The sequence below is a fragment of the Oryzias latipes genome, chromosome 13, assembly GCF_053564925.1.
Source record: "Oryzias latipes strain Hd-rR chromosome 13, Olatipes_Hd-rR_3.1".
Classification (NCBI taxonomy): domain Eukaryota; kingdom Metazoa; phylum Chordata; class Actinopteri; order Beloniformes; family Adrianichthyidae; genus Oryzias; species Oryzias latipes.
This window is the reverse complement of record NC_136249.1, coordinates 35,534,805-35,562,230: the sequence shown is the minus strand read 5'-3', so window position 1 is coordinate 35,562,230 and position 27,426 is coordinate 35,534,805. Positions and strand designations below refer to the sequence as shown.

At 48.4% G+C, this 27,426-nt stretch overlaps 2 protein-coding genes across 8 annotated transcripts in view; both read right to left on the bottom strand.

Annotated features, from left to right (window-relative positions):
* Window positions 1-8,561, bottom strand: part of dlc (deltaC) — a 63,280-nt gene extending 54,719 nt beyond the window's left edge. For 2 of the 7 annotated variants that reach the window (XR_013647211.1, XM_078929790.1), the window contains exons 1-9: window positions 8,419-8,561; window positions 8,071-8,293; window positions 7,709-8,002; window positions 7,527-7,639; window positions 7,314-7,410; window positions 5,390-5,626; window positions 5,270-5,318; window positions 4,692-4,940; window positions 3,576-3,767 (exon numbers count right to left, since the gene is read on the bottom strand). Coding sequence is in view for 5 of the 7 variants with exons in the window: in XM_078929790.1 (XP_078785916.1) it covers window positions 3,576-3,767; window positions 4,692-4,940; window positions 5,270-5,318; window positions 5,390-5,626; window positions 7,314-7,410; window positions 7,527-7,639; window positions 7,709-8,002; window positions 8,071-8,127 (1,288 nt within the window). In the remaining 2 variants the exon portion in view is untranslated. Of the gene's footprint in view, window positions 1-3,575; window positions 3,768-4,691; window positions 4,941-5,269; window positions 5,319-5,389; window positions 5,627-5,958; window positions 6,209-7,313; window positions 7,411-7,526; window positions 7,640-7,708; window positions 8,003-8,070; window positions 8,294-8,418 lie in introns of those variants that run through there. The other 5 variants (XR_013647212.1, XM_011482160.4, XM_078929791.1 and 2 more) reach the window with 4 other exon arrangements.
* A 2,336-nt stretch (window positions 8,562-10,897) lies between these two features.
* On the bottom strand, window positions 10,898-25,927 carry timm50 (translocase of inner mitochondrial membrane 50 homolog (S. cerevisiae)). Its single transcript, XM_023961675.2, has 12 exons — window positions 25,661-25,927; window positions 25,065-25,395; window positions 22,841-22,991; window positions 21,018-21,049; window positions 18,503-18,524; window positions 16,292-16,350; window positions 15,829-15,948; window positions 14,835-14,939; window positions 14,653-14,751; window positions 11,871-12,027; window positions 11,494-11,600; window positions 10,898-11,423 (listed from the first exon to the last, which is right to left on the bottom strand). Exons 2-12 carry the CDS (start codon window positions 25,272-25,274, stop codon window positions 11,325-11,327), a joined length of 1,161 nt encoding a protein of 386 aa, XP_023817443.1. The 5' UTR covers window positions 25,275-25,395; window positions 25,661-25,927; the 3' UTR covers window positions 10,898-11,324.
* Window positions 25,928-27,426: the final 1,499 nt, after the last annotated feature.

Sequence of the window (27,426 nt, the reverse complement as noted above, 5' to 3'; positions counted from 1 at the left end):
TCCAACAGGGAGTGATCCCTTTGTTTCCCTTTGGGCTGGGGATGACTGGGGCTGACTGGGGCCCGTGGGAAGAGCCCACCCACCCACCCACCAAGCACTCGCCTGTGAACCCCAGCCTCGGGCATGACTTCATTGTTGGGAACTGGTAATCAGATCTCGTTGAAGGCTACCATGTGTGATGATGCTGTAAACCAATCAGATAAATAGAAGAGGTCAGCTGCAGGAAGACAGTCTCTGTGTGTGAATGAGAGGAACTGAGGTGGAACCGTGAGGTTACAGGAAGACTTTAGTCCAGAACAACAGAGAGTGTGAAAGAGGTGAAGCAGATTGGAACAGGAGGGCGGTTTCAGGTGAGGTGCAGCAGACTGTGAGGACAGCAGCCATGTTGTTGGTTCAGAGGCTCTGATGCAGAGACAGAAGGCAGCGGATGAAGATGCTGAGGTTCTCTTTGGGACCAGGATGGATCAGGAATGAATCCATCAGAGGAACAGACCACGGTAGATGTTCTGGAGATCCATGCAGGGAAGCAGATGGAGACGTTTGGACACGCTGAGAGGAGGAACAATGATGGTGAAAGGATGCTGAGGTTGGAGCTACTAGAAAGCAGGAAGACCAAAGAGGAGATTCATGGATGCAGAGAAGGAGGACATGTGGATGGTTGGTATGAGAAGGTGAGATGGAGGAATATGTTCACTGTGGCGCCCCCTAAAGGCAGCAGCCAAGAGAAAAGAAAAAGGATTCAAGTGTTTCCAAATATTCCAACCTAAGATTTAGGAGGAAACCTTTGTCCCTGCAAAACTCAACGGTAAAGATCTTTCTGCACATGCTCTGTAACGGGAATCTTTGGATGTGGGGGCCACAGCCCCGTTAAATTCAGATCACAGATTGAGTCCCGGACCCAAAGGTCTTAATGTGGACTGAGAAGCTGCAGCGGGAAAACAGTCGGAAGCTGAACTTACAACGAAAAATCCGTTTAGCCCCAAAGTATCAACAACAAACAAAGAAACCTCAGGGGTGGGATCCTCCCCCAGGACGGACAGGCGATTTGGCTGTCTAATAATAAATATAATAAATGTTATTATTATTACAGGCGATGTCTATGAGCTTACAGGGCTAATAGATTGTTTGTTCTGCTTTATAGTGAGCAGTTGGATAAATAAAAGGCAGTATGAAGCTGAAGTTGTCACAAAGCTGCTCCTCTAAACCAGAGTTAAAGGCGGCCAGGAGCCTGCTGAAAAAACGTACAGTTTGAGTTTAAGTGACGCTACAGCCAAAGTGGGATTACTTCTTCTGCTTCCACTCCCACTCTGATCATCTTTTGATCTATTTCCAAACTCTTCCCATCTCTTAATTTTAATTATGTCATTGTTTACTCAAATCCAAAAACTCTACCCCCACTTCCCGTCATCCATCTGTCTACATGCTCTCCCACTAGCTTACAGCCCCTCACACCCCCAAGCGAACATTAGCGGTGGAACAAAAACGGAGAGCAGTATCAGATCTATCCAGTTTAGATCCAGATTCCAGGAAAACAAAGACGTTGGTGGATCTATTTGTCTGCAGGTGGATGATCAGAAAGGGGCGGAACAAGGACGTTGTGGCCCCGCCCAGCGCATTTTCTATGTCACAAATACGATCTTTTTCAAATAGTCTTTTCATCTGCTCCTGATTCACAACGATTTGATTATAGAAATACTCAGAAATGCAGTTTTAATCGTAATTTTTCTCCATTGCGATAAAAGGACAACAACACCGTTTTTATTGGAGTGGGTTTCTAACGTTTGTACAATATAAATGAGATGAACTGCAATTCCTAAAGAAAAGGGCAGCAGATTTCTGTCCCCACGTAAACTATCATAAGAAAGTCTCTGAATTAAAGCCTCAGAATGAAGCCGTAAAAGACGGTCAGTGTTACTCTACAGCTTCACTCTTCTGGTTTTTGGGGGAAAAGGTCAGACGAATTCATTGATTCATTCTAGTGCTGGTGTGCCCAAATGGAGGAAGGCTGAGAGGGTCTGCTTTGGGGCTGAAGGGGGTCAAAGTTGGTGCTTCTGCATATAAGACACCACGATTACGCAAGACATGGTCTGTTGATCGGACAGAGGAAGAACCATCCGGGGAGCTCAGGGAGCCGCTCTCTCCTTCAGGGGGAGGTGATTCGGCGCCACCGGCATCAGCGAGAGCCGTGCTGGTTCTGATGGTCTCCATCAAGATAACAGACTCCAAGAAGAGAAGCCAGAAATTCAGAAGCTGGAAGGACGCTTCAAGAACAAAAGGCAAGAGCGATTGTGGGCGTGGCTTCGATAAGAGGACAGACGGTAACATACGCTTTATGACTTGACAGAAGAAGAAAAATCACATACAAAAGGTTTTGAGTGGATGGCCAAGGATCTAATCTGGGTGTGCACTATTGCCCCGTACTGTCTCTGACCCCGCCCCATAGGATGCCGCTCATGTGCCAGCATAGCCGTCGCTCCATCCTGCTCCTCTGCTCGCTACGCTGAGTTGTTAGAGATCCGGTTTCAATTCAGCATACAAAGGTAGTAAAGTAGTATACAAGTATACACCATTTACCATTTTATCCTACAAAGTATACTCGAGTATAAGTTAGTATAGTATAGCATAGCATAGTGTAGCATAGTATAGCATACATAATATTGTATAGTGTGGTAAAGTACAACACAATATAGTATACTGTGGTACAATATAACATGGTATAGTATAGTATTGCACAGTAAAGTAAACTTCAAGTATACTTTCTCACTTTTACTATAGACTAAGTTTACTTGTAGTTTACTTAAATAAACCCGTTTTAGCTAAGGCTCCTTCTACAAGAACATCCTGGTGTGAGGGGCAGAAATCCTGTGTTAGCGTTTGTATGCTGATGTCTACGGCTATAAAAATGCTTTGTCAGCTATACGGTAAAAAAACTTGTGGTACTTTTTACCATTTGCTGACGTTCACAGAAAACAGAAATATAACAATTAGTCTGAATTTATGGAAATTCTAGTCAAATCAGAAAAGAAATTTCAAATAAGAAACATGTAGATTAAAGTTAAACAGTTCAAATAGACGAGAGGATGATCTTTAGAATATAGAAATGTAAAAATTAGACCTAAATCGTCCGAAAAGCCAAACCGACTAAAATCTCTAAAGGTAGCAGGTAATGCTAACATGTTCAAGCAATTTTCTTGGAAAATGTGTGTGTTGGTAAATTATGGGCATAATATTTAACCTGCATTTATACTCTGGTAAAGAAGAATGTAAACATTTCAGTTATGTGCCGTTAAACCGCATGAAAGAAACAAAACCAAAGTTTTGATCTGTTTCCTTCTTTTTAGCTCCATCCATTGATTTTCTTTAAAAATAAAACAAAACTGAAAGAAAAAACATAAATAAATATGAAATAAAAGCGTTAAAGTCCTTTTTTGGTTTTAAACTGAGTGTGTATTTAAATAAACCCCTCCCTGACCTCTGCAGGGAAACCTCTGGATGTTTGTCAGTTTTCTGACTTTTGGACCGTTCTTCACGTCCGGCTGTGGTCTGAACGGACCAGCCCGCCTGTCTCCACCCACCTTGGTTGCATAACAGCCCCCCCCAGCCCTCCTTGCAGTTGCACTGCCAAGGCAGCTGGCAGGTCCCGTGGATGCAGCCCGGGTAGAGGGCGCATTCGTCGCAGAGCTTCCCCCGCCAGCCCTGCCGGCACAGGCACTGGCCGGGGGACGTGCAGAAGCCGTGCTCCTCGCTGCACCCCGCCGCACAGATGGCTGATGGGAGGAGGAAGACAGGGAAAGGGAGAAAGGGGGAGAGAAGATTACTACAAGTGCATGTTTATGCGCGTCTCACATTTCTGCCCCCCCATCAGAACACCTCCCCTACAAGTGCTTGTTAAGACCGAACGAAGCAGCTGCCGCTCACAACAAAAGCAACACATGCCGTCTCCTTTCACGCAAGGCAGCACACATTAAGCTCCAGCGCGTGTCCCTGCTCCGGCATCAGGCCGGGGGCCAGCCGGGAGCCCGCCGGGGGCCCATTGTTGATCTCAAAACAAAAGGGAGACCTCAGAGCCAAACACACGCCGGAGACGACAGAAGCTCCCAGAAGCGCCCGCCGCAGCTACCAGGGAGGCGGCAGCATCCGCAACAGCAAAAAGTGAGGCGCCGGGGGGTCCTAGACTTTCACGGCCCCCTCTCGTCTCAGGGATAAAAACAGCGAAGGAGCAGGAGGAGGAGGAGGAGGAGGAGGAGGAGGTCCCTCTACAGGCAGGAGTAACCTCTGGATTATGTCCAAACAGGAGGTTCCTTGATGATGTTTGTTGTTGATGTTTTTGCCTACAGTCCCTCCTGCGTCCCAATTCAAACCTGGGCGGGGGGGGGGGGGGGGGGGGGGGCATTAGGAAATTCTGAATCCTCTGAATGATTGATTGATTGATTGATTGATTCTGCTCACACGTCCGTTTGATTAAATAAAGATTTCCTTTTTGAATTTCTAAAGTGAAGAGAAAGCCGCTGATTTCCTCAGAACTGAAGCTGTCGTTCAAAATGGATTTCACATCAAAAACTAACAAAAAAATGGTTTTGTTTGATTTTGAAGGGAGTAACTTTAACAGAAACTGAACCCGTTGAACTCGATGTCAGATCTTCTAATCCGGTTGAACATGAAAGGAATCCCTAATTCCGGCGCGCACTCACACTGCGAGCAGTACTCCCCCCTCCAGCCCTCCATGCAGTGCCGGCGGCCCTCCTCGTCGCAGACGAAGTGGCCGTGGGTGTCGTTGCGCGGCCGGCAGAAGGTCGAGCAGGTCTCGCCGTGGTAGAACCTGTCGCAGATCACGCGGTAGGAGTAATGCAGCTCCGTCTGGTTCTCCGTCTCGGACCACTCCTGCCCCACGCTGAGGGTGCGGCGGGTCGCTGTCCAGCTCAGGAGGCTGCTTGGAGTTTCTGGATGAGGAGCAAAAATGTGTTGCTTACTTTGAACAGGTGCAAACATGTTTGAGCCAGAAAAAAAGGAATTTGGGATAAAATGTAATTCATTTGCTTTCAATGTAAAAGTCATTCATTTATAAAAGTTCAAAAATTAAAAAAAACTTCTTTAAGCCCACCCCTCCTCAGAAACATAAAAAGTCACGTGTCCTTTGTCTTCTTTTGTCATGAAGTCTCTGTTTGGATCATTTGTTTTGATCCGCTGTCAGAACAGCAGAACCTGAGAACTTGGACCCCCAGCGACTTCTGTCGCCACCTAGCGGTGAGAGTGGGAACTGCGCAGTTACCTGCGGACTCCGCCGCGCTCCAGGCTTCCAGGATCAGAGCGACGCTTCCCTGAGGTTCGGGAGAAAACGTCATCAGTCAGGTCAAACGTTCCTCCACCGCGAGGGATTTCCGTCACTTACCGGCCACTTGTACAAGAACGGCACCCTGACGGTCGCGCTCCCGGGGATGGAGTTCACACCAATGACTTCCGAGCTCGCGTTCCCGTACGTGCACGGCGTCCCCGGGTTGGACACATGCTGCACGTGCTTCAGGCACAGCCGGAAAAAGACCCGGCAGTCCCCCGGCTGAAGGGGGCAGAGCGGGGGCGCGCTGATGAAGGAGACGATCTTCAGCTCGAAGACTCCCGAAGACAGAGCCTGAGGAGCGCACGCGCACACAAACAAACACATGGAAAGTGAGGCCGGATGAAAGAAAAGCCACAGGTCTATTTCTCAAAAGCGTTGAAATGCATTAATTTGAAGGAAACGTGCAGCCTCTGCGCACGCGCATGTGTTACCCCGACCCGTGCACTGCATCTTCCACAACTTTCAAATCCACAAAGGTTCAAATCCATTTCATGGAGCCACAGGATGAGCCCAGCGAGCCGTGCGTAAAAGCGCACGGATTCCAAGTCTCCGCGCGCATGCACCATTCACCTCAATAAAACACCGCAGTTTTAGGTTAACGGGAGCGCGTGCTCAGTACTCACCGCACGCGCCGAGACATACAGCAGAAGACACGGCAGCAAGAAGCGCGCCATCGCGGAGCGCGCCGCGCGTCACAGGAAGCTCTATCAGTGCGTAAAATCCTAACTGCTCGCCTTCAGAGGACACGAACGGAACCGGTGACCCGCTGCGGGACAGACAGAGCCGCTTCACTGATGCAGTCAGCGCGTGTCCTGATGTGTACTAACGGAGAGGATGCGGCTGAACTCTGGACTGACGCGGCAGCGGCGGCACCTCCGGTTTATATGCAGATGGAGGTGGGGGGAGGAGGGGAGGAGCTTCTGGGCTGCAATAAAAGCAAAAGGGGGGGGGGGGCAGGAGGAGGCGGGACGCGCGCGTGCGGGCGGAGGATTTCCTTCAAACTGATTGCGTGTCCTCCTGCGGGGAAGATGTTTTCATATCATTTATGGCCGAATGTGAAAGAAAAAAAGATTCTTTTGTAATTTCCAGAATCTTTTTATTTTTACTGCTTCGAGTCCGAAGAGACTTTTCTGTTTCATGTTTGATCATGAGAGCTGCAGGAGTTTTGTGTCTCCATCAGTCAGATCTGAGAACATCAGAGCTCGGGTCTCCTCACTGCTCCTCCTCCTCCTCCTCCTAACGTCTTCATGGTTCCTGCTTCTTCAGATTCACACTGTGGCTGGTTGGTTCTCCTTCAAACACACGGAGCCTCCAGAACCTCCTCCCTCTGGAAAGTCTGTGCGCGTTCCAGAGGAGAACAGAGAGGAGAACCAACGTCCTCCTGTTTGCTCCAAACCAGAGTTTAGGTGAGCGTTTACACCTGCAGCCCCAGATCTGGACCAGACCAGGTGAACATCTCAGTCCAGGCTCAGAGTTCTCTCTCTTGGGGTTTAAGATCCCGGTTTTCACGGACATCTGTGGAACAGGAGAAGGAGCGGGTCTTCACACCTCCTATTTCTCACATGGAAATCACCTCCGTTTGCTCCCCTGGAAGCTCCTTGTCATGGAAACATGGAGCATGGAACCATCAACCCTGCTTTCCAGTCTACACTGCAGAAACAGGATCCCTCATCAGGATGATGTGAATGCGCGCGCGGCCAAACCTCCGCTTTGATCCGGATCAGAGGGTTCAGACTCACAAATGCTTCCGTGTACAAACAAACCAGATGATCTCAGTCTCAGCAGAGTTCAGGCGCGCGTGGCGCTTCTGATGTTCGCAAATGAAGTGAGCGCGTGCCTCCGCCGGCTCTGAGTGACAGTGTTTAGACCACTCCCACAGCACGCGGCACGTTTCGGAGCCCAAAGAGCGCGCATTTACCAGCCTGCAGTCAGTGCGCGCGCCGCTCTTGTTAGAACCGCGCACGTGTGGAGTGTGTACCTGCTCAGCACATGCGCCGTCTTTGTCCCGCGCGGCTGCTGTCAGATTGGGCACGCGGACAGCGGAGGTGTGGATGACGTCAGAGCCAGAGAAAAGCCTCATTTCCAGAGTTTGTCAGCAGAAAAAACGAACAAACAAAATCTCAACACTTTAGGAACTACGAGGAGAAACCAAACCGCGTTTTGTAAGTCTGAAGGTTCTGTTCATCCAAACCAAGTTCTCCCAGGATTCGGTTCTCCAGCAGCCACAGACCGGAAGACACAGAAACACGAAAAGAAACAAACGAAGTTCAGTCTTTCCGGTTTTCGGATTCTCCTCAGACGGACCTGCTCACAACAGGATTCTACTTTTAATTTAAAAAAAATGTTGTGATTAAAATGTCCGGAGAAGCTCACCTTCGTCCTCCTCTTCCTCCTCCTCCCGCAGGATGTCATCCATCTGTTGATCCGTTTGTTTCGCACGCGCCCAAATGGCGCGCGAGGAACGGCGGCACGAGCTTTTGTTTGAGGTGAAGAAACGACACACGGCGCGTGCCCAAGGAGGAGGATGAAGCTGTCTGAAGGAGCGTGGGAAAGTCTGCTGGAGGTGTGAGCTGAGGGGGCGGGGCCCGCGCGAGGCGTCAGAAATGACACCTGAGCAAACGTGCGCGTGCAACAACCGACCCACACCCCCAAAGTTTGGTCCCGTTTCTGCGCGAACAGAAGTTTGGTCAAAAACGTCCCATTTGTGCTCAAAGCTTCGTCGACTCCGCTTTTACCTGAATGGTTTCAGCTGAGATGCGTTCAGGTGAGCTGGGACATTGGAGGCTCGTCATCCATCAGAGGCCAAATGGTTTCGGCTCACGAGTCACTCCGAGAATTAGAGAAATATTTCCCTCAATTCATTCAACAACAGATGATTCAAAGAAGATAAGATTTTCAGTGACGTCAGAAAAACAGCAAAGATGAAGAAATGAAGTGAAAGTTTTTCATTTTTATTTTCTGGAGAAAAAAACAAACAGACAAATGTTTAAATCAAACATGAATGTATCACATGAGACCCCAAACAGTTGTACAGCAGGAGCGCGCGCCTCCAGGTCCGCGCCTTCCTTGGTGACTAGACTCACCTGATCCAGGTGATCTGCAGCAGGTACGACAGGTGCGACTGCGGCTTTGGCCAGTCTGACCCTCATGGGATCAGGAAGTTTCTGTGTTGATGACAAAGAAGGAAACCATGGAAACGAGAACCCGGATGACCGGAGTTCGGGAAAAATCGGTTCCATAAAAACAGAAACAGAAGACTCAGATGTTGGGTCATGAAGCAGATACAGTTTTTATTCAAACATCTGATGAAGTTTTAGTGGTTTATCAATCAAACATCAGATCAGACCAGATTATTTTCCCAAATAATCTAATAATCCAGACTCAGAGTTCAGGGATTGAATTTCACAGAAGTTCTTCTGTTCAGAAGAAAAAAAATCTGAACACAAAACATGTTTCATTTTCTAAAAGTTCTCCAAATATCAGGATCTGTGTGCGTGCACGCGCATTGCTGCCGGAAGTAAATGATTTCACTTCAGATAAAACTCTTTATTCATCGGAAAATTGTTCAGATTAGGAAACCGGATTTTATTTCCTCAAGAGGTCAGGAAGGTTCGCGCGTGCGCAGAGCCCTGGAGGCCTGATTAAAGGCACTAAAGGTCGTTAGAGGAGAGGCGCGCGTGTGGGGAGGTGGAGGGAGGGGGTGTCCTCGCGCCTCCTCACCTGACAGACAGTTAACAGGTAGGTGTCAAGCGCGCGCGGCTTTTTCACACGTCATTAGCAAGACTTTAGGGCGCGAGCGCCTCAATGATCAGGCGAGGAAGAGGAGAAGAAGACATGGGAGGAAGGTGTGAGTACGGGAAGTGAGATTCCAGCAGAAATGACAAAGAATCTTCACTAGACTTTGATTTAAAGCTCTAAAGAGACAGACATTCTTGAAACTGGTTTCACTACAGGCGTTGAACTCCGAAACTCCGGTCGCTCCGTTCAGACTCCATGAAGTGAACCGCGCTGAGGTCAGTTTGCAGAGGCGGTCCAGAGATCCGTATGGATCTGCTGTGATCCATTCTGTGGGATCCGGGTCACCTGTTTTTCTGGTTCCAGGTGGGGGGGCTCATGGTGACGGTCCATGGTTTGGTGGAAGAGAGTCTGGCACGTCCAGGAATGTTCTGGAGAAGTTCTCCTCTCCACTGCAGGTCTTCATCCTCGGAGCACGCCGCCTCCGCCTCCCGCCGTCCCTCCGGCGTTGGTGGAGGAAGCGTTTCCTTCACACTCCAGGCGGCTCCAGCCTTCATAGGAACCAGTATCGGAAAGTTCTGGTTCGGTTTAAAGAGTCGGAGATCCGCTTTGTTTTCCCTCCAAACTTCACTTTATGCTACTTTTTAATGATCAGCCGTGTTTAGTTTCTGGCAGAACTGGATGTTTTCCTCCTCTGAGGCTTCTGCAACCCTTTTTTATTGGGGGGCGGGGCCTGATTTTACTGCATTTTTCATGCGGCCTGTGGAAACTTTGGCAGGTTTCCACAAGCGATGGGAAGCCCCTCTGAAGGCCGGCCGCCCTCAGCCCCCGGCGTTTTAAGAGCGCCTGTGGCGAGGAGGAGGAGGACACGCCCACGGAGGTCGGAGGAGGCGCTGCGGGGTAGATGTTTGGCAGAGCGCCGCTTTAGCTAATAAAAACATGCCGCTCATCTTCCACACAGACTGATGAAGAGGATGAGGAGATCTGAGCGACGAGGACACAAAGCTCCGCCTCCTGATGTACTGCTGTCAGTCAAAGAGGAGTTCTGGGATCTGCTCATCTTTAGGACCCCTTTATGTCTTCACTAAGGAGAGAAGCAGCTTTTCTGCAGACGTCCTGCTGCAGACCCGTCTGCTCCTGGATGAAGACAAATCATTGAACACAACTCGGCCCTTCGTTAGAAACCCCAGGACGCTCTGGCAGACCCACAGGCTGCTCCTCAAAAGAAAGTTCTGCTGCTTCTGACTACAAAGTCCGGCTGGACCTCAGAAGGCGAGAACTTCTGGACGCAGCCGCTTTTCCGGCGGGCAGCCATCATGAGAGCACGGCCATCATGGAGAACTTTGTTCCACTGGGTCGTTCTAGGTTTGAGGCTCCAGAATTCCTTCTGCTCCCTTCCAGCCTCTCAGAAACCAGGAAGCGACTCTGACTGGATCCACCAGAACCTTCCAGCTCAAAGCTGCTGCTGAGATCATTGTTTGAAGGTTTGTTTGATAAAAAACATTTGGATACAAACAGCGTCTCAGTGAATAAAACAGGAGGTTCCCCCTCGTCCTCCTGAGAGGGCGTGACGTCTTCCCTGTTCAAGTCCCGGATTGTGGGAATCTTTGGGAGTTGTCGGAAAAACAAAGATGTTTCTGTAAAAACTTCACATTTGTGGAGAAATGGCAACAAAATCTGCATTTCTGACGGTTAAACACGGAGCTCCACAAGGCTTTGTTTTGGGGCTCCACTTTGTTTGGGAACATTTTTGGGATGACCTAAATGTAAATAAAGCGGGTTTCGTAGGACGTGACCTACGGATGAAGGACTCACTGCAGCCTGAAGTCTTGAAAATCCCATTTATTATTTATTTACTTCTTATAAACATGATCCCCCTCCCCCCATCAGCACAGACAAACAGAAAGCACAATAACAGATTCTAGGAGTAACACTGCTGATCTCAGGTCCCTGTGGGTGTGGCGGGGGGCGCTGGTCCTGGATCAGTCTCTGATCAGCAAGAGTTCCATCTGCCACTCCCCCTTTTCCTTTTCACCCAACCAGCAGCTCAGAAAGGGCATCATGTGACACTCTGAAAGGAGGCAGGGACCACTGAAGCCCAGACTTGCCAGAGCCGGGAGGTTTTCTGGTCGTTAGCGTGGTCTGCAGCAGGACGCAGAAGCCCCGCCCACTGACCGCTCAATAGAGAAGACTCGGCACGCGAGTCCCCGCCCACTCCTCAGCGCAGGGCTGCGATCGGTGGAAGTGTGACGGGTCACTGTTGTTTGGAGCGCCAGAACCGGGAGGCGATGGAGCCGAGCGAGAGTCCCTGCTTCTTCTGCTGCGCCAGCTCGGCCAGACGCTGCTCCTCCTCCTGCCAGCAGGGGGCGGCAGAGTCAAAACACAGACAGACAGCAGAGGGGATGTTGGGTTTCCTCACCCACCTGCGCCAGCTGAGCCTGCCGCTGCTTGAACGCCTCGATGGGGTTGTCCTCCAGAGCGTAGTTCTCCAGAACCGAGCGAACGTCGTCCACTTTGTTTATGGCGATGGCTGGCGAAGAGGAGGAGAGAGGAAGTCAGGCTGCAGCCCTCAGGCGCAATGACAACATAAAACTCGCAGTGTTTGCTTCAAGAAACTCTGTTTTTCTGGGGGAGTCACTGAAACCTTCTAGGAAAATGCAGACATGTTTTCTCTTTGAGAAAAGGATTCTGTTCTAGGATAGTTCAGGTTTGTGACTTTTATTTTGAACATTTGTTCCTCTGATATTTCTAGAGTTGAGGATCTTCCTGGTCAGGAACACTCGGATCCCAAACGCCTCACCTTTCAGGAAGTGGGCCAGGTCGTAGAGCGTCCGGTCGTCGGAGTTTCCGTCCCACTTCTTCAGGGCCAGGCCGTTGAAGGGCTGCAGGCTGAACGCCTCCCGCTTGCAGTCCACCACGATCACTTTACTGCCGTCTCGGTTCAGACACGACACGTCCTGAAAGGCAGAAGAAAAGCCGCTGGAGTCCAGGAAGTCGTGGAAACTCTTCATCACCTGATCATCTTCTTCTCCCTCATACTTTATATTCCTAGACGCTAAGCTCAGAAAGACACAGCAACACTTTCTCTGACAGCCTGAGGGACAGACGGAGAAGCTGCTCTTCGTCTTCATCACCGGCCCCGCCCCTTCTCAGAAAACCACTGTGTGCGGCCAGGAGGACACGCCCCCTCCTCTCAGGAGTGAATGAAGACATCTGTCTCCCTTCAGACTGTTTGTTTCTGCTTCTGAGGAGGTCGGAGCTCCTCCGATCCTCCTCGGATCTTCTGGGAATGACGTAAGCTGATCCAGGGGGAGGAGCCTCATGACGTTCAGGGAAAACGGTTCTCAGAAAATGGAAATACTTTTGGTCCAAACCCTTCATCAGAGGCTGAAACACGCCATATGACGATTGGACAGACACTTGTCATGAATCTGCCACGCCCCTTTTTAACAGAAGCACCGCCTCCATACAAGTATCTGATCATCAGAGGTAAAAATAAATGTTAAAGGCAGTGGGAACATCTTCACATTCTGACCTTTAACACTGGGTGAATGAGGAGCCACTTGAAGGAGAAACAAACCCCCTAGTGGTCACCCAGAGAACTGACCTGCTTCCATTTTTTAGCCCTTAAAACAGCCTAAAATTAGGAAGCGTTTCCTTTCAGTTGGGCTGAAGAGACAAAGATTTAAACGCCAGGTCTTTCTTTGAGTTTATTAATCATCAGCGTTATATAAATTAACCTAAAGGACGGCTGCCATGGTGTTTACATTTTAGTGCTTTTTAAAATACCTTCTTATCATCCGACAGTTTATGTGAGTGCCGCACCCCCTGATCTTAGATGCAGCTGCTAAGATCAGGGGGTGTGGAAGCTGCTTCATATGCAGCTAAAAAAGATGAAGCAGCTGAAGCATCTGAAGCAGATGAAGCAGCTGAAGCAGATGAAGCAGATGTTTGCTGCAACTCGGTGGAAGGCAACTCCATTGACATATAGTCACTTAACCCTTGTGCTATCCTATGCGGTCCAGATGACCCCCCCCCCCCCCCCCCCCCCTCATATTGACATGTTCTCCCTACCATGACAAAGGTGGATAAAGGTGGAAAGATTTCATGTAATCCATGGACACCAGTGAAGATCACAAATCATTGAAGAAAAAAGGTTCAGAGCACTGTCTAGTGGGTCTAGATGACCCAACTCCCAACATTAAAGTGCCTAGGAAGCACAAGGGTTAAACCCATGTCTGGCTCCTACAATGGCCGGCTGCCCTCCAATCACTTCCCCAAACCCGTCCAATAAAAATCTAATCTGTCCGTTTTTTTGCAGCTTAAAAACAGTCAACCAATAATCAGACGTCTGATCCCCTTCAGAAGTGGGCCACTGAACAATGGCAGCGGGCGGAGGAAGGGTCGGCTCTGGTTAATGAGGGGAAGTGACCCCCCCCCCCCATCTTCCTCACCGACCACTGAAAGCCACAAACCGTCTCAGAGGACGGGAGGATCCGAAGCGGCATCGGGACTCTCCTCCAGCATATGGAGCTTCAACCCTCAGCGTCTGCTGCAGAGGAAGACCTCGCTGGGAACTGGGTTAAACTGCTGCCAGCAGACTGCTCCTCAGCGGAAAACAACAGTTGGAAGCGCTCAGGAGGAGGACGAGGGAGGAAGAGGGAAAGCTGGGGGTGGAGGGGGGGAGGCGCTGATGTAGGAGGAGCGGAGAAAGTGACTGGGAGGAGCCAAGGGGAATAAAGTTTCCTCAAGAAGCAAACCAGGTGACTGACTTTTGGAGACAAAAATGCTAATTATGCTGAATTCTAGATAAATGTTGAGCTATTTAATAAAATGTTCACTGCAAAAGATTATGAATGTAGGACAACCTGGGCTAAAAAAACACTAACTCCTAAATAAAGAGGCTGGAAAAGTCTAGAAGAATAGATGAAGCCTTAAACCATAAAAAAAAGATTTAAAAAAAATACTAAAAATGCAAAATTATGAAATTGTAATCAAAAGGGCAGAGAGAAGCTGAAAATCTTAAATCGGGTGAAAAACTTTGATGAAATAAGCTAAAGACGACATAAACGCACTATAGTGAATTCTGTCAAATCATTTCTTGTCCCGTTGCAAACAAACCAACCTCCACCTTCTCTTCTTCTTCTTAGTCTTTGTTTTCTTTTCATTATCAGCGGTTGGCATCAGTGTGATGCTGCATACCAATAAAGTGGATCTTCAAAAAGCAAACACAGAAGTGATTAACTCTGGTAATTAATTGTTATGGGACCAAATCATTGAACATGACAGCAGAATACAAATGTAGAACAGACAGGAAAGTTGTGAAGTAACAGAAATGCTAATCAAAGGTCAAAGGAATCCAAATTCATTTAGGAGTTTCCAGAACAGAAGAAGAAAGCGGAAACAACCGTCAGGCGTGTCTGCTTTGGCGCTGCGCCTTCAATGAGACACTTTGAAAAGGTAAATGAAACTTTTCAGAAACTCTTCTGTTTCTGGGTTTTAAAGGGTGGTTGGCATCGTGACGGTCCAGCGACCGAAGCAGAACCAACCAACCGACTGATCGGCGCTCTCAGGAAACCCACCTTCACGTGATGGCCCTCCATGTAGCGCGTGGCGTCTCTGAAGAGGCGGTACATGACGAAACCCTGCGGGTCGATGCTGTCAATCAGGGGATACGCCGTCTGAGGAGCAGAGCATCATCAGCCTCACCCCCAACCAAACCAGCCTCCTGGTTCCTCTGGAAGAACGTGGAGCAAACGCTCACCATGCCGGTTTCGGCGGTGAAGATGACGATCTCGTAGTACTGCATCAGCTGCTGGAACAGGTAATCGATGCCCGGACGTTTCTTAAAGCGCCAACCCGTCGACAACTGGACTCACAGACAGAGAGAACACACAACCGCCGGGTTACAACAGCTTCTCTGCTGATCTGGGTCATGAGGCGTTCAAATGAACCCAAAGTCCTGGTCAGAGAAACCAGCGGTGAGTTCATGGACCTCAAAGACCGAAGTCCTTGAGAAAGATGACAGAAATACTTTTCCTGTGAGGCTGCATGTTTGAAACCAAAATTCCTAAAATTCAAAACCAATAATAAAAAAAAAACCACACAACACACTTTGGGAGGAAACCTGTAATTCTGAGACGGATTAGAAACAGAAGCACTTGTGGGTCTAATCCTCCTCCATCAACATCTGCTCTGTTGTTTCCTCATGAAGCTTGGTGTTCAACTATTTATGAGTTTCTTTATGGCTTTGCTTTCAGACTTTTATGATGAGCTAGAAGTTTGAGTTCTGCAGCGGTTCAGGAAGTTCTTCATTGGTTCCTTTGAATCCATTTAGTTCTGAGCTCCGGCCCCAAACGCCAACCTCTGACTGCTGTCGTAGTCCTTCTGACAGGTTCAGAATTTAACCATGAAACGTCGTTGTTAATGCCTCGTTATTCCCTATGAAGGGGTGATGATCTGAACAATTTTAACGTATAAAACGTGAAAAGAAAGCAGCAAGCACCCTCAATGCCCCTCCATTACCCCCCATATTACCCCCCCCTCATTGGCTGAGCGGCAGCTAACGGCGGCACATGGACTACAGTGTGAGCACAGACCGCCGGGGGGTCTGACGGGCTTTGGACGGCCGCCGTGGTTGTCTGAGGTCCGTGTTCTCCTACGTGAAGCTTGGTTGTGTTTGACCTCAGCGCTTCATTCCCCTTTCAGTGATGTCACCACATCAGTACTAGCAAACACGTGCATGGAGCCAAACGCACCGACCACTCCGGGTGCAGCAGGACGTCTGTGAGCTCCAGCACCAGGGTGTAGGGCGGCTGGTAGTACGGCTCCTTCAACGGGTCGGGCAGCAGTTTCGGGCTCGTTGGCTCGATGATCATCTGCAAAAAAACCAACCGGTCACACGGCGCCCTCAAAGGATCGGATTCAAGAAAATCTGATGGTAAAACCCTAAATATGGGACCCTGTGGTGGTCCTTCTGACCCCAGTCTGGGTGGCTGACGTTGGGTTGCCCGGTGGGCGGATATTCTCAATCTGCTATCCCTCAAATCCAAAAAGGAGTTTATTCAAATAGACACCTCGCGTGTCAGAAGATTCCTAACCCCCTGTTGTAACATCAGTCCGACACTAGAGGCCCTCAGCTCTGACGCGTCCGCCCAGCGGCCGGACAGAAAACATGTCACTATGAAACGTTCCAGGAGGAAAAGATGTTTGGAGGATCACCTGTCTGTAATCCTTGAAGTATTTGAAGGTTCTCCTCAACTGCTGGACAACTGGAGGGTCTGAAAGAGAGAAGAGGAAGGTGAAGCAGGAGCCTGGATCTCCTCTAGAGCTCATCTGTCGACATGTTGGACCCCCCCCAACAACATCTGAGCAGCTTGATGAAGCCGTGTGGACCTGGACTCTGATTGGCCTCCTTTCCTCTGCAGAGCAGGGGTAAACAGTTTCAGGAGGACTTTGTTTGCTTAAAGAACGGCCTCCAAACAAAGACGCCTCCTTCTGATTGGCTCCCTGACCTGCAGCCTTCCAGCTGATCAATGAGTCCTGCTGATCACAGCTCTAGCTGGAAACCTGCTAATGACTAATCATAATAAAGACCGGGGCTCCCGTGAGGCCACGGGATCATTACTGCCCTGTGGGGGCAAACATCCATCCCCGCATGTCTATCCCGGGGGACTCGGACCCCCAGGATTCCCTGCAGCGAGCTGAAGCAGGAAGAAACCATCTGCTGCTGAGATGAAACGCAGAGAAGGTCCGTAGAAATGAGATCCGGGGACGGACGGGGGGGCGAATACTTCAGATGTTTCTCATGTTTTAAGTCGGAACAAGTGTTGAAAAAGGAGTGAAAGCGCTCCAAAGGAAGGGGACACCAAAGAGGAAGATGCCCTGATGAAGGCCTTTCTGAGAACCAAACGGCTGGTTCTCTGGTTATTTCCTCCTAAAATCTTAAATGTCAGTAAAAACAAAACTTTTCAGCGTTAAAAACTAATTTTAGATCACAAACACTGAAGGATTTTAGAACAAGTATTAACTTTATGATTTCCTGTGAACGTCGTTTCTTTTGTCTTTTAATTAATGTAACATTTCTACACGTTTATCATCCTTTATTTGGCAGCTTTTCCTGTTAATTAGCTTTTTGCATCATTAACTTTTCTTCGGTTAAACCAGTTTCTAGATTTCTCTCAGTGGTTGATGGTAACTCGTCCATCTGCATCGTCACAGGTCGGTCACTTTTTTCCAAAGGTGATGAACTAACCACCGACCGTAAACCCGCTTTATCCCTTTGGGGGTCACATGGTTGCCAGACCCCAACTGTGGGGCAGAGGCGACGTACGCCCCGGACAGGCCGCCAGTCTGTCGCAGGGTCACTCAATCCCACACAGCTGTACTCCTAGAGACGATTTACAGTCACCAGTTAATCCATGAAGCATGCGGTGGGAGGAAGGAGTGCCTGGTGAAAACCCACGCGTGCACGGGGAGAACACGCTACCTCCACGGGGAAAACACGCTAAGCCCACGGGGAGAACACACCAACCCCACGGGGAGAACACGCTAACTCCACGGGGAGAACACGCTACCTCCACGGGGAAAACACGCTAAGCCCACGGGGAGAACACGCCAACCCCACGGGGAGAACACGCTACCTCCACGGGGAAAACACGCTAAGCCCACGGGGAGAACACACCAACCCCACGGGGAGAACACGCTAACTCCACGGGGAGAACCCGCTACCTCCACGGGGAAAACACGCTAAGCCCACGGGGAGAACACGCCAACCCCACGGGGAGAACACGCTAACTCCACGGGGAAAACACGCTAAGCCCACGGGGAGAACACGCCAACCCCACGGGGAGAACACACTACCTCCACGGGGAAAACATGCTAAGCCCACGGGGAGAACACGCCAACCCCACGGGGAGAACACGGCAACTCCACGGGGAGAACACGCTACCTCCACGGGGAAAACATGCTAAGCCCACGGGGAGAACACGCCAACCCCACGGGGAGAACACGCCAACTCCACGGGGAGAACACGCTACCTCCACGGGGAAAACACGCTAAGCCCACGGGGAGAACACGCCAACCCCACGGGGAGAACACGCTACCTCCACGGGGAAAACACGCTAAGCCCACGGGGAGAACACGCCAACCCCACGGGGAGAACACGCCAACTCCACGGGGAGAACACGCCAACTCCACGGGGAGAACACGCTACCTCCACGGGGAGAACACGCCAAGCCCACGGGGAGAACACGCCAACCCCATTCCTGAGCTGACTGTTGTGTCCTTGATTCACCAAAGTAAAAAATCAAAAGAAGCGTTCTTTCTGAATAAAGATTCCCTAAAGCGTCGCCTCATCTTCCAGTTTATGACAGAAATGTTCAGCGGGGGACCGTAACTCATTACTTCAGTTCTCAGACGGACGCTACTCACCTGAGTCGAACTCATCTGGAATCTGCAGGACAGAGAAAACAGAGATCAGAGGTCAACAAAAGCAGGAGTTTCTGCTCCCAAGCTTCCTGTCCAACCCTTCTGCTAACTTGTGGGGTCTAGATGACCCAACTCCCAATGTTAACGTGCCTCCAAGGCATGTTAATGTTGGGTCATCTAGACCCACTAGACCAGGGGTCCCCAAATCCAGGCCTCAAGGGCCAATGTCGTGCTGCTTTTCCAGAAACCCTGCCATATTTGTATCTGATTACCTGGATCAGGTGTGTTTAGCCAATAAGGAGCTTCAATGGCAGGTTGGTTAGAAAACATGTAGGACACCGGCCCCCCAGGCCTGGATATGGGGACCCCTGCACTAGACAGTGCTCTGAACCTTTTTTCTTCAATGATTTGTGATCTTCACTGGTGTCCATGGATTACATGAAATCTTTCCACCTTTGTCCACCTTTGTCATGGTAGGGAGAACACGTCAATGGAAGGACCGGGTCATCTGGACCCCATAACATAGCACAAGGGTTAAAGTAAACCCTAAGGAGTTTTTATTTTAAATTAAATCAAAGTGAAACTATGGAGTTAACATCATGAAACATCACCATCTGTGGTTTTTTTATCGTCTGATTGAGTTTTTCTGGATTTACGTGAATCTGTGGAGGTGAGACGTCGTCTGGACCTAAACCCGTGGTTGATTGTCGCTTAAGGGGGGCAGAGCTCTACTGTTCTGGTGCTGTTGGGTGTGAAAGAGGTCGTTGGTAGAGTTGGGGGGCCTGTCCCCCTCCTCAGAACAGAGGCAGGAACGACATGTCGTTGAAGCGCTCATGAAGCTGCTCTTAGGGTGAACCGTCACCTCTGTGCCATTAAGGAGTCGAACCCGTTCCACCTTCATGGGGAACGATGCTCTGACTCACATTCCTGAGACAACAGCCCCCCCTGGTGGTTCAACGTCAGAGGTGTGGGGGTGTCTGTGTCTCCGTCACGCGGTTCTGCCGGTCCAACTTGTGGCCGTCTCCCCTCAGCCCCCAGCGTAGATGCCCCCCCCCCCCGTACAGTAGGGGGGAGGAGAACACAACGCTCCACCAGACCTCAACGTGAAAACAAGGTTCTTCAGAGCGGACCGTTTCAGGTCCAATCTGGTTTTGGATCCTGTTGGAACTTTCCAGGAACTTCAGGTAAAAACAAACTCCAGGACTCGAACAAGTCTCACTAAAGAACAAGAACAGAAGTCTTTAGTGACTTCCCAGGTTTTTTAGTTTTAATTTAGTTCATATATTCAGGTCAAACTCAGAGAACAGAGCTTCTATCTGAAGCTTCATGAAGGATTTTCAGGAACTTTTACACATTTGGGTTCTGATGCTTTCCAACTCTGCTCCTCGGTCTACAGCCTTGCTGGTATCTTAACCCCGCCCCTTTCTGCTGCATCCGGTGGATTTGGTCAGTCAGAATCTGGAATCACCACAGTCCTGGTTTATAATGTAAAATATTTAAGGACTTTTTATTATTTTTATCTGTTAATCTGACAAATGCTCAGAAATACAGACCGGATAGACGGATCATCCATCTGGTTCTGATCTGATCCAGATCTGGTTTCCTCTGCTGGTCCTCCGGGTTCTGCACTCTGGTTTGGGTCAAACTTTCCAAAGACCAAAGGGAGGAGGTGCTCCGTGTTGGAGGAGAGGAATCAAACAGGAGCTGAGGGAGCTTCTCCACAGAGGAGAGCGACCGGCTGCTTTACTATCTGACCTCATTTCTGACAACAGCGCCCCCAAATGGGCAGCTGCCGGAACAGCAGGTGGGGGCAGAAGGTTTGAGAGCGTCTGTCCTCCTCGGTTCCCGCAGCGACGCCTGCAGTCAGCAAAGTGCAGCAGATGTCCTCCATGGAGACGAGGAGGAGCTGGAGGTGAAGAGCGCCTTCTCGGGGGCTCCGACATGCGGCGGAGATGTTTGAGGATTCGCCACAGAAAAATTCCGTTTTACAGCCACACTTTTTGGTGTTTTTAGGAGCTTTGAAGCCTAAATGAGAGGAAACCCTCATCTGTGCTTTCAAACCTCCAGAGGAACTTTAACTTTCCTTTAAGCTGACATTAAAAAAAACCAACCGAGCGAATGTCAACGCAGAAAAAGAGAAAATTCAAGAAAAACCTATCAGTAAAACCACAGAATAAACCTGAGGGACTTTTTTTCATGACCGCAAAACCTTATTTTAACCTCCAATTTCTGATCTTCTAGAAAACGTATTTGGTACAAAAAAACACACAAAAACACAACAATCATTTTGTCGGAGCACAAATAAAAACTTGAAAGAGTCAAACCCCCCAGGACAGTCGCTGTGGCACGAGCGTCGGCAAAAGGACGCAAGTGTGAGTCGTTCCCACCGCAACGCCGCCTGCATCCACTCACACCCCAGTCTGATGAGAGGGGGGGGGGGGGGGGGGGGGTGCGCTTTGTTTAACATCTCCACCCCCCAAGCAATAATGAACCCAGAAAAAAGAAGACGGGGACTCACCTGGATGCCCTGTTCATCCACAGAGTTTGCTCCTGGAAATGAGACAGAAAGATCAGTCAGGACACCGGGACTCAAACCCGGTCCGAGGCGTTCCGCTAAACCAATGCCACATGCAATGATAGGATCAATTTGGTAACATGCATGTGTCCTGTGTTCACTGAACTTTACTTCGATGGGATGTAACTGGTGGGAAGAGCGGTTGAGAAAAGAGGAAAAAAAAGAAGCTAGTAAAGGATTGGAACGGAGCTCTGCCTCCCTCTAGAGGCCACAGCTGTTACTGCAGCTCCTACAGCTGTTACTGCAGCTCTACAGCTGTTACTGCAGCTCTACAGCTGTTACTGCAGCTCTACACCTGTTACTGCAGCTCTACACCTGTTACTGCAGCTCTACAGCTGTTACTGCAGCTCTACACCTGTTACTGCAGCTCTACAGCTGTTAGTGCAGCTCTACAGCTGTTACTGCAGCTCTACAGCTGTTACTGCAGCTCTACAGCTGTTACTGCAGCTCTACAGCTGTTAGTGCAGCTCTACAGCTGTTACTGCAGCTCTACAGCTGTTACTGCAGCTCTACAGCTGTTACTGCAGCTCTACACCTGTTACTGCAGCTCTACACCTGTTACTGCAGCTCTACACCTGTTACTGCAGCTCTACACCTGTTACTGCAGCTCTACACCTGTTACTGCAGCTCTACAGCTGTTCCTGCAGCTCTACAGCTGCTGGGATGATATGTTTCTGTTATTCGCACACATCAACCTGCGACAAACACCGATGGAAATTCATGTTGCACATTACCAGCCGCATGTATGTAGAAAATTACGCGCAAATAGTCACTTTCTTCTGAAGCCGAATCACTGACAAAAACACCAAAACCCAGGTTTCCATCACACGGATGAGCAAACGTTATCAGAGTTCTAGAAAAAAAAAACACAATTTCACGATGACACCGTTAGCACTGAATCCTAATTATGTGAATAAACACAAACCGACTGACGCCGTAAGTCATTCAGAAACACAGAGACGGGTGTGAGCAATGCTTTGACAGCAGCTGCATCACATTTCTGCCACGGCTCCAGCGCTCATCATCATCTATCAAAGGAAGAGCGGCGAGCTCCTCGCACGTGGGAGGGGCTACGAGTGAAGCCCCTCCAAGACGAGCATCGCCATCCGTTTGGCGGTCACATGACTCGTTTGAGTCCAGAAATGTAGTTTTCATTGCAGTTTAGTGAATTTTCAATTACATGGCGCCTCAAAAACCTTCAAACGCAGAAACGTTTTTTTGACAAATGCGAGTTTTTTCTAAATTCGTGTTTTCATTCGGCAATTTTTTTAGCGCAAATCCAAGATCAACGAATCACAAATGAAACAATTCCAACTTCTTAATATAGTAAATATTAAATCTTTATTAAACAGTTATTGAACTTTTTTCATTCAAATTTGACTTTTTTTTTATATTCCAGACGTTATTTCAGTAAACTGAACTTCAGTTTTATTCTTTTTAAATCTACAAAAGATAATTGATAGTTTTACTTTACCGACATTTTACTTTGAAATAGTATTTACTTCAGGTCAAAGTACTGCATTCAGTTTGTTTAGTTTATAAACTTCAAACATTATTCTGCAGGTTTAGAGTCAAAATTAGGTTGAAGTGTATTTTTTAAAACTCTACAGTATTTTCAAAAGATGGCAAATCAGTGATGATGATGGTTATAATCCAGATGTTAGCACAAAGACCAAACCGAGGAGCAGGAAGTGGGATTCTGCAGGTTGTTGCGTTTGTGAAGCTGATCACAGAAAACACTTCTGACTTTGACTGACAGCACTCACCGAAGATGTAGACGATGCTGACAGCCCCGCCCAGCCCCATGAGGCCCGCCAAGCGCAGAACCATCTTCTTGGCGTAGGCGGTGTTCTCCTTCTTGTCCTCCGCCCGCTCTCCCTCCTTCTCGCCCTCTGGGGGAGGAGGTGGGGGCTGGCCCTGGTCCAACACAGTTCACACACATCAAGGTTTCATCCATCACATCTGCAGCTGCCGTTTCCTGCAGCATGTGAACGCAGCACGACCATCAGGGAAGTTCAGCATCTCTGAACGCCGACTGCTTCAGCCTCGCCAATCCTCACCGACACGGTTCCTTCGGGCGCCGCATACAACCCCGGTGATAAAGACCGCTCCTTTTAGGCTTTGAGCTAGCAGCCCAAAGACGAGAAAAGCTGAAAGTTCTGTTCTAACCGCCCCTTCTGACGCCTGCTGCAGCATTTGGGAGCAAAGGGCAGTTCTCAGAGACGCTCCAGAACCGCCCGGCGGTGAAGAACAACGGCAGGTCGACTCTGACCGTCCAGTCCAGGGGTCGCCGCCCTGCGACCTCCCTGAGCTGCATGTGGGTCTCTGTGGTTTTGTAAAATAACTATCATGTTCTGAGATTGTCGTGGTGCCTTTAGGGCGAGCGGGCAGGAGGAAGAGAGCAGCGTGAACGTGCGGAGGGGGCGTGTCTGCAGCTGTGGCGCTATCGTAGGGGGCATATGGAAAAAGAAGCCAGTTTTATTTCCTGGACTAAAACGACTCATTTCTGCATAAAAACTCCTCCCATCTGCGTTAGGACGCCCCCACTATCCCGTCAACGTGCTGCTGTGACGACCGCATGTTGGGCTGTCTGTGCAGAACACGCTGGGGGGGGGTGCACGCAGGCGAAAACAACTCAGAGCTACAGAGGTGTGAACAGGTCGACAGATGGGGGCGGGGCTTAGACCCACCGCTTAGCATTCCAGACCTGCAACAAACTAACAGCTGCTTCCTAATAAAACATAAATGTCATCCTTAAATTAATATAATGTATCGTTTACTGGATTTAAATAAATAAATACAAAGGAGTCTGCATCAAAGTGAATCTGTTTCCATCTTCTTAACTCTGGTGTTTGACAGACAGAAAAGTCTATTCAAGGTTGTGAAAATGGACAAAAGATCAAAGGAAACGTCACGCTCATAAATGATTAAATACTTAAATAAATATCCTGACAGCATTTTGAATCAATACAAGTATCACCAAATGAACTATCCCAAAATATATCGGCCAAAAACCATTTTTTCTAACACCCCTAGTGTTGCGGCTCCCTGTGCTTTCATCTCCGTGGGAAACTGATCCAATCGACTCTTTGAGAGGTTCAGGTTTCCGACCCTTGACCTAGAGACTGGATTTATGTCAGAGTTCAGCAGGTCTTCCTCAACATTTGGTCATTATTTATTAAAAACATTGTATTTATCATTCATTTCCTAAAGCAGATTTTAACCCATTTATGTGGTTCTGGGACACGATTTAACCAGACTTCCTTCTTTCAAACTACTTTAGTCATTTGTTTTATTTTTACAGCTAATTTATTTTCTTCTGTATATTTTGGCTGCTGGTGTGTTTATGTCTTTAGCGAATCCAGTTCTAGTTTGCATCAACTCTTTTTGGGGTGGGGGGAGGGACTCTGCCCCAGCCCCCCTGTAACCCCGCTCCGGCCCTGGCCGTGACAGGGATGTTTGAAATGAATGCAGGCAGGAGCCGCAGGAGGTTGAGGAGGGCGGGGATCTGCACCGACCTTCAAAACCAAACAAACCTTCATGTTTTTTATCTGGCAGACAGAACCGAGCGACAACATCAACACCACCCCGACCCGACACCCCCTTGATGGTTCTGGGGCGCTCTACTGGATCCGGTACCCGCCGGTTTAGCTAGCCAGAGAGTGACCGGGAGCTCGTGCGTTAGCTCGTTAACGTGGAGTTCATTCATTCAGGTCCTGAAGCTCTCACGCCGAGTCCACTTACAATACGTCACGCGGACCGAAGTGACGCGGGCGGAGACTTAAAACTAAATACTACAAAAGACTGACTCGGATTTATGACCAGACAGAATAGAAAACAACAACATTTAAGCTAACTGTCAATTCAAGTTTATGTTTCATTCGCTTATACTGGCAGCTTACAAGGGCGGTGCTTCTGTATCTCCATCACAAACGTCGGTGCTCGCTTCAAAAAGATCAGCTGCGAAGTCGTAAATCAAGCGCACCTCACCTGACTCTGCTGCTGCTGCAGTCTCTCCTGGAGGATCGCCTGAGCCAGGCCGCCCGTCGCGCCGCCCGCCCCGGCCGGCGGCTTCTCCGAGGAGAGCGTCCGGATGACGTGCAGCACTGCCGGGGCGGCGGCTCCCGCAGTCCCGCTGCGGAGCCTCAGCAGGCCGCGACCCGTCCGGACACACATGGGGAGCACAGACGCGGTCGACATCTTGGATTTTTGCGCTAGCGACCGGCCAGCGTGCGTGACGCGAGTCAAAAGGACAAACGCTCCTGATTGGTTCTGAGCCACTTGACTGGTAGATGTGACGTCCAATCAGAGGACGGGAAAACTTTATTGAGACACAAAAGGCGGGGCTTAAAGTGATCGGACCAATCAGCTACAAGCAGTAGTCTGACCTTCGATTACAACACTAAAGTGTCGGGGGTTTGATGCTGAGAGGAGGAAAGAGAAGACTTCACCTCCTTTGTACAATGTTTTAAATAAATACATGTATTATTATTAATGTCAAATAAAAAAAATGTGATCTGGTATACAAAGATATATTATTTGGTTTTTATAATGGTAAAAATTCAATAATAACAATAGCAACTTACTGCTCCTATTTATACAAAGTTTGTTCCATCTTCCAGTTTGTCCACCAGATGGTGACCCGGCCCCTTGTGTAACTTTGTCCTGATTTAGGTTCCAAACAGAAGTGTTGATGCCCCATATGGAGGAAGTTACTCCAGAATGGTAGATACTAGACACTCCTGCTATGACCGGTGGACGGAGGAACCACATGCATGTTGATATGTTATTAGTAGTTTTCATCCACGTTAACGAGCACGGACATCAACCTGGACAATGTATCCTCACTCATCCTGTTGACAAATGGTATGACTCGGGAGATACCACCTGCTTTGTACCTGTACCTGTTATTAGTGACCTGAAGGAGGCGCTGTTATACTCTGTATGTTGGAGCAGTTCGGTTCTGGTAATAAAGAGAAGCCGGACTTTCTGCTATGCTGTAACTACAGTATTCCAAAAATCCCTTTGAAACTGTCAAATTTTCATCAACAGGTTCTCTTAGCCTGGGCTCTGATCTACAAACACAACTTTTCTCCACAGACTTGTATTATCTGGAATAACTGAATAACTCAGAGTTCACAATGCAGTATGAAATACCAATAACCCCCAAAGAATTTACAGTTGTGTTTGATGCCGTCCCGTCTGGGCTTTGCATGTTATTCAGGGGTTTCTACAGCGCTCCTCCTCTGACTCTCCATCCTCCTGATGCGTTCAAATCCCCTCTGGTCGTTTCTGCTTCACTTCCGCTAAACAGTTGAACTCAAAAAGCAGAGCTTTGTTTCAAGATCATTTAGTTTCTGTTCCATCAGCTACCTTTGGGCTAATTTCACCTCGAACATTGGATAGAAAAAAGTCTGATCTTTACCGCAAAAATACTTCTTAACAAATAAAGTCGAAGAAATCTCTTTTAAACTCCTACACAGATTTTATCCAGCAAAGCATTACTTGACTAAATTTCAGGCTGACATAAACATCAGTTGTACTTTCTGTCACAAACAACCTGAAACCTGCTCTCATTTATTCTGGTCTGTGAATTCACATACAGATTTTGGAAAAACATTCATAAATTTATGACCGATTCTATTTTTGCTGACATACAACTTTATTATAAAAACATACTTTTTGGTTTTCATAGCTTTGATGTCAAAGACCGTGATGCTTTCTTTTCTGTAAACATGGTATGATTTATGGCTAAATATACACAAAAGCAAATTTTCCAATAAAAAACCTGATTTCTTTGTGTTCAAACTTGAACTGCAGCAATATTGAAAATTAATTACAGCTTCAAAAAACAATTGACATTGTAAATCTTTTGGACTGCTGACATAAATTTACTCTCGCATATTCTCTTTTTATTTTTTTTATTTTTTATTCCATTTTGTGATTGTTACTAATAATTAGAATTTTCTTAAAAATGTAACACGTTTATTCTGTATTCAGAATTCTATTGAACATTATATGTGCATAATTGTTGCATTTTCTTGTTTTGTATGATGCAATTGCTCAATAAAAAATAAATAAAGAGAAGCCGGTGAATGGCTAAAGAGTCGTAATTTCTTCAGAATTATTCCACTGCAGGTAGGCAAAAGGTAAAAGCCTACACTGAAGAGTTAAACCTGCTGACACATCCATGCTCTGCCCAGTCCTGATAGTGGTCCTAGTCCTCCTCCTGAGGAACTGATCTCCCACCTCCTCCATCCTTTTCTAGACATTCTGGCCCCACTCAAAACAAGGTCTATCTCATTCAACGCCCTCTAAACCCTGGTTTACTCCAATCCTCAGACAACTCAAA

Excerpts from the sequence above, each read along its gene's own strand:
- timm50 (XM_023961675.2), bottom strand. The coding sequence starts at position 25,274 with ATGTCGACCGCGTCTGTGCTCCCCATGTGTGTCCGGACGGGTCGCGGC. Across the intron at positions 14,752-14,834 it reads TCACCGCCGAAACCGGCATG|ACGGCGTATCCCCTGATTGA; the intron begins GTGAGCGTTTGC and ends TCTGCTCCTCAG. Across the intron at positions 11,601-11,870 it reads CCTGGCCCACTTCCTGAAAG|CCATCGCCATAAACAAAGTG; the intron begins GTGAGGCGTTTG and ends CCTCTTCGCCAG.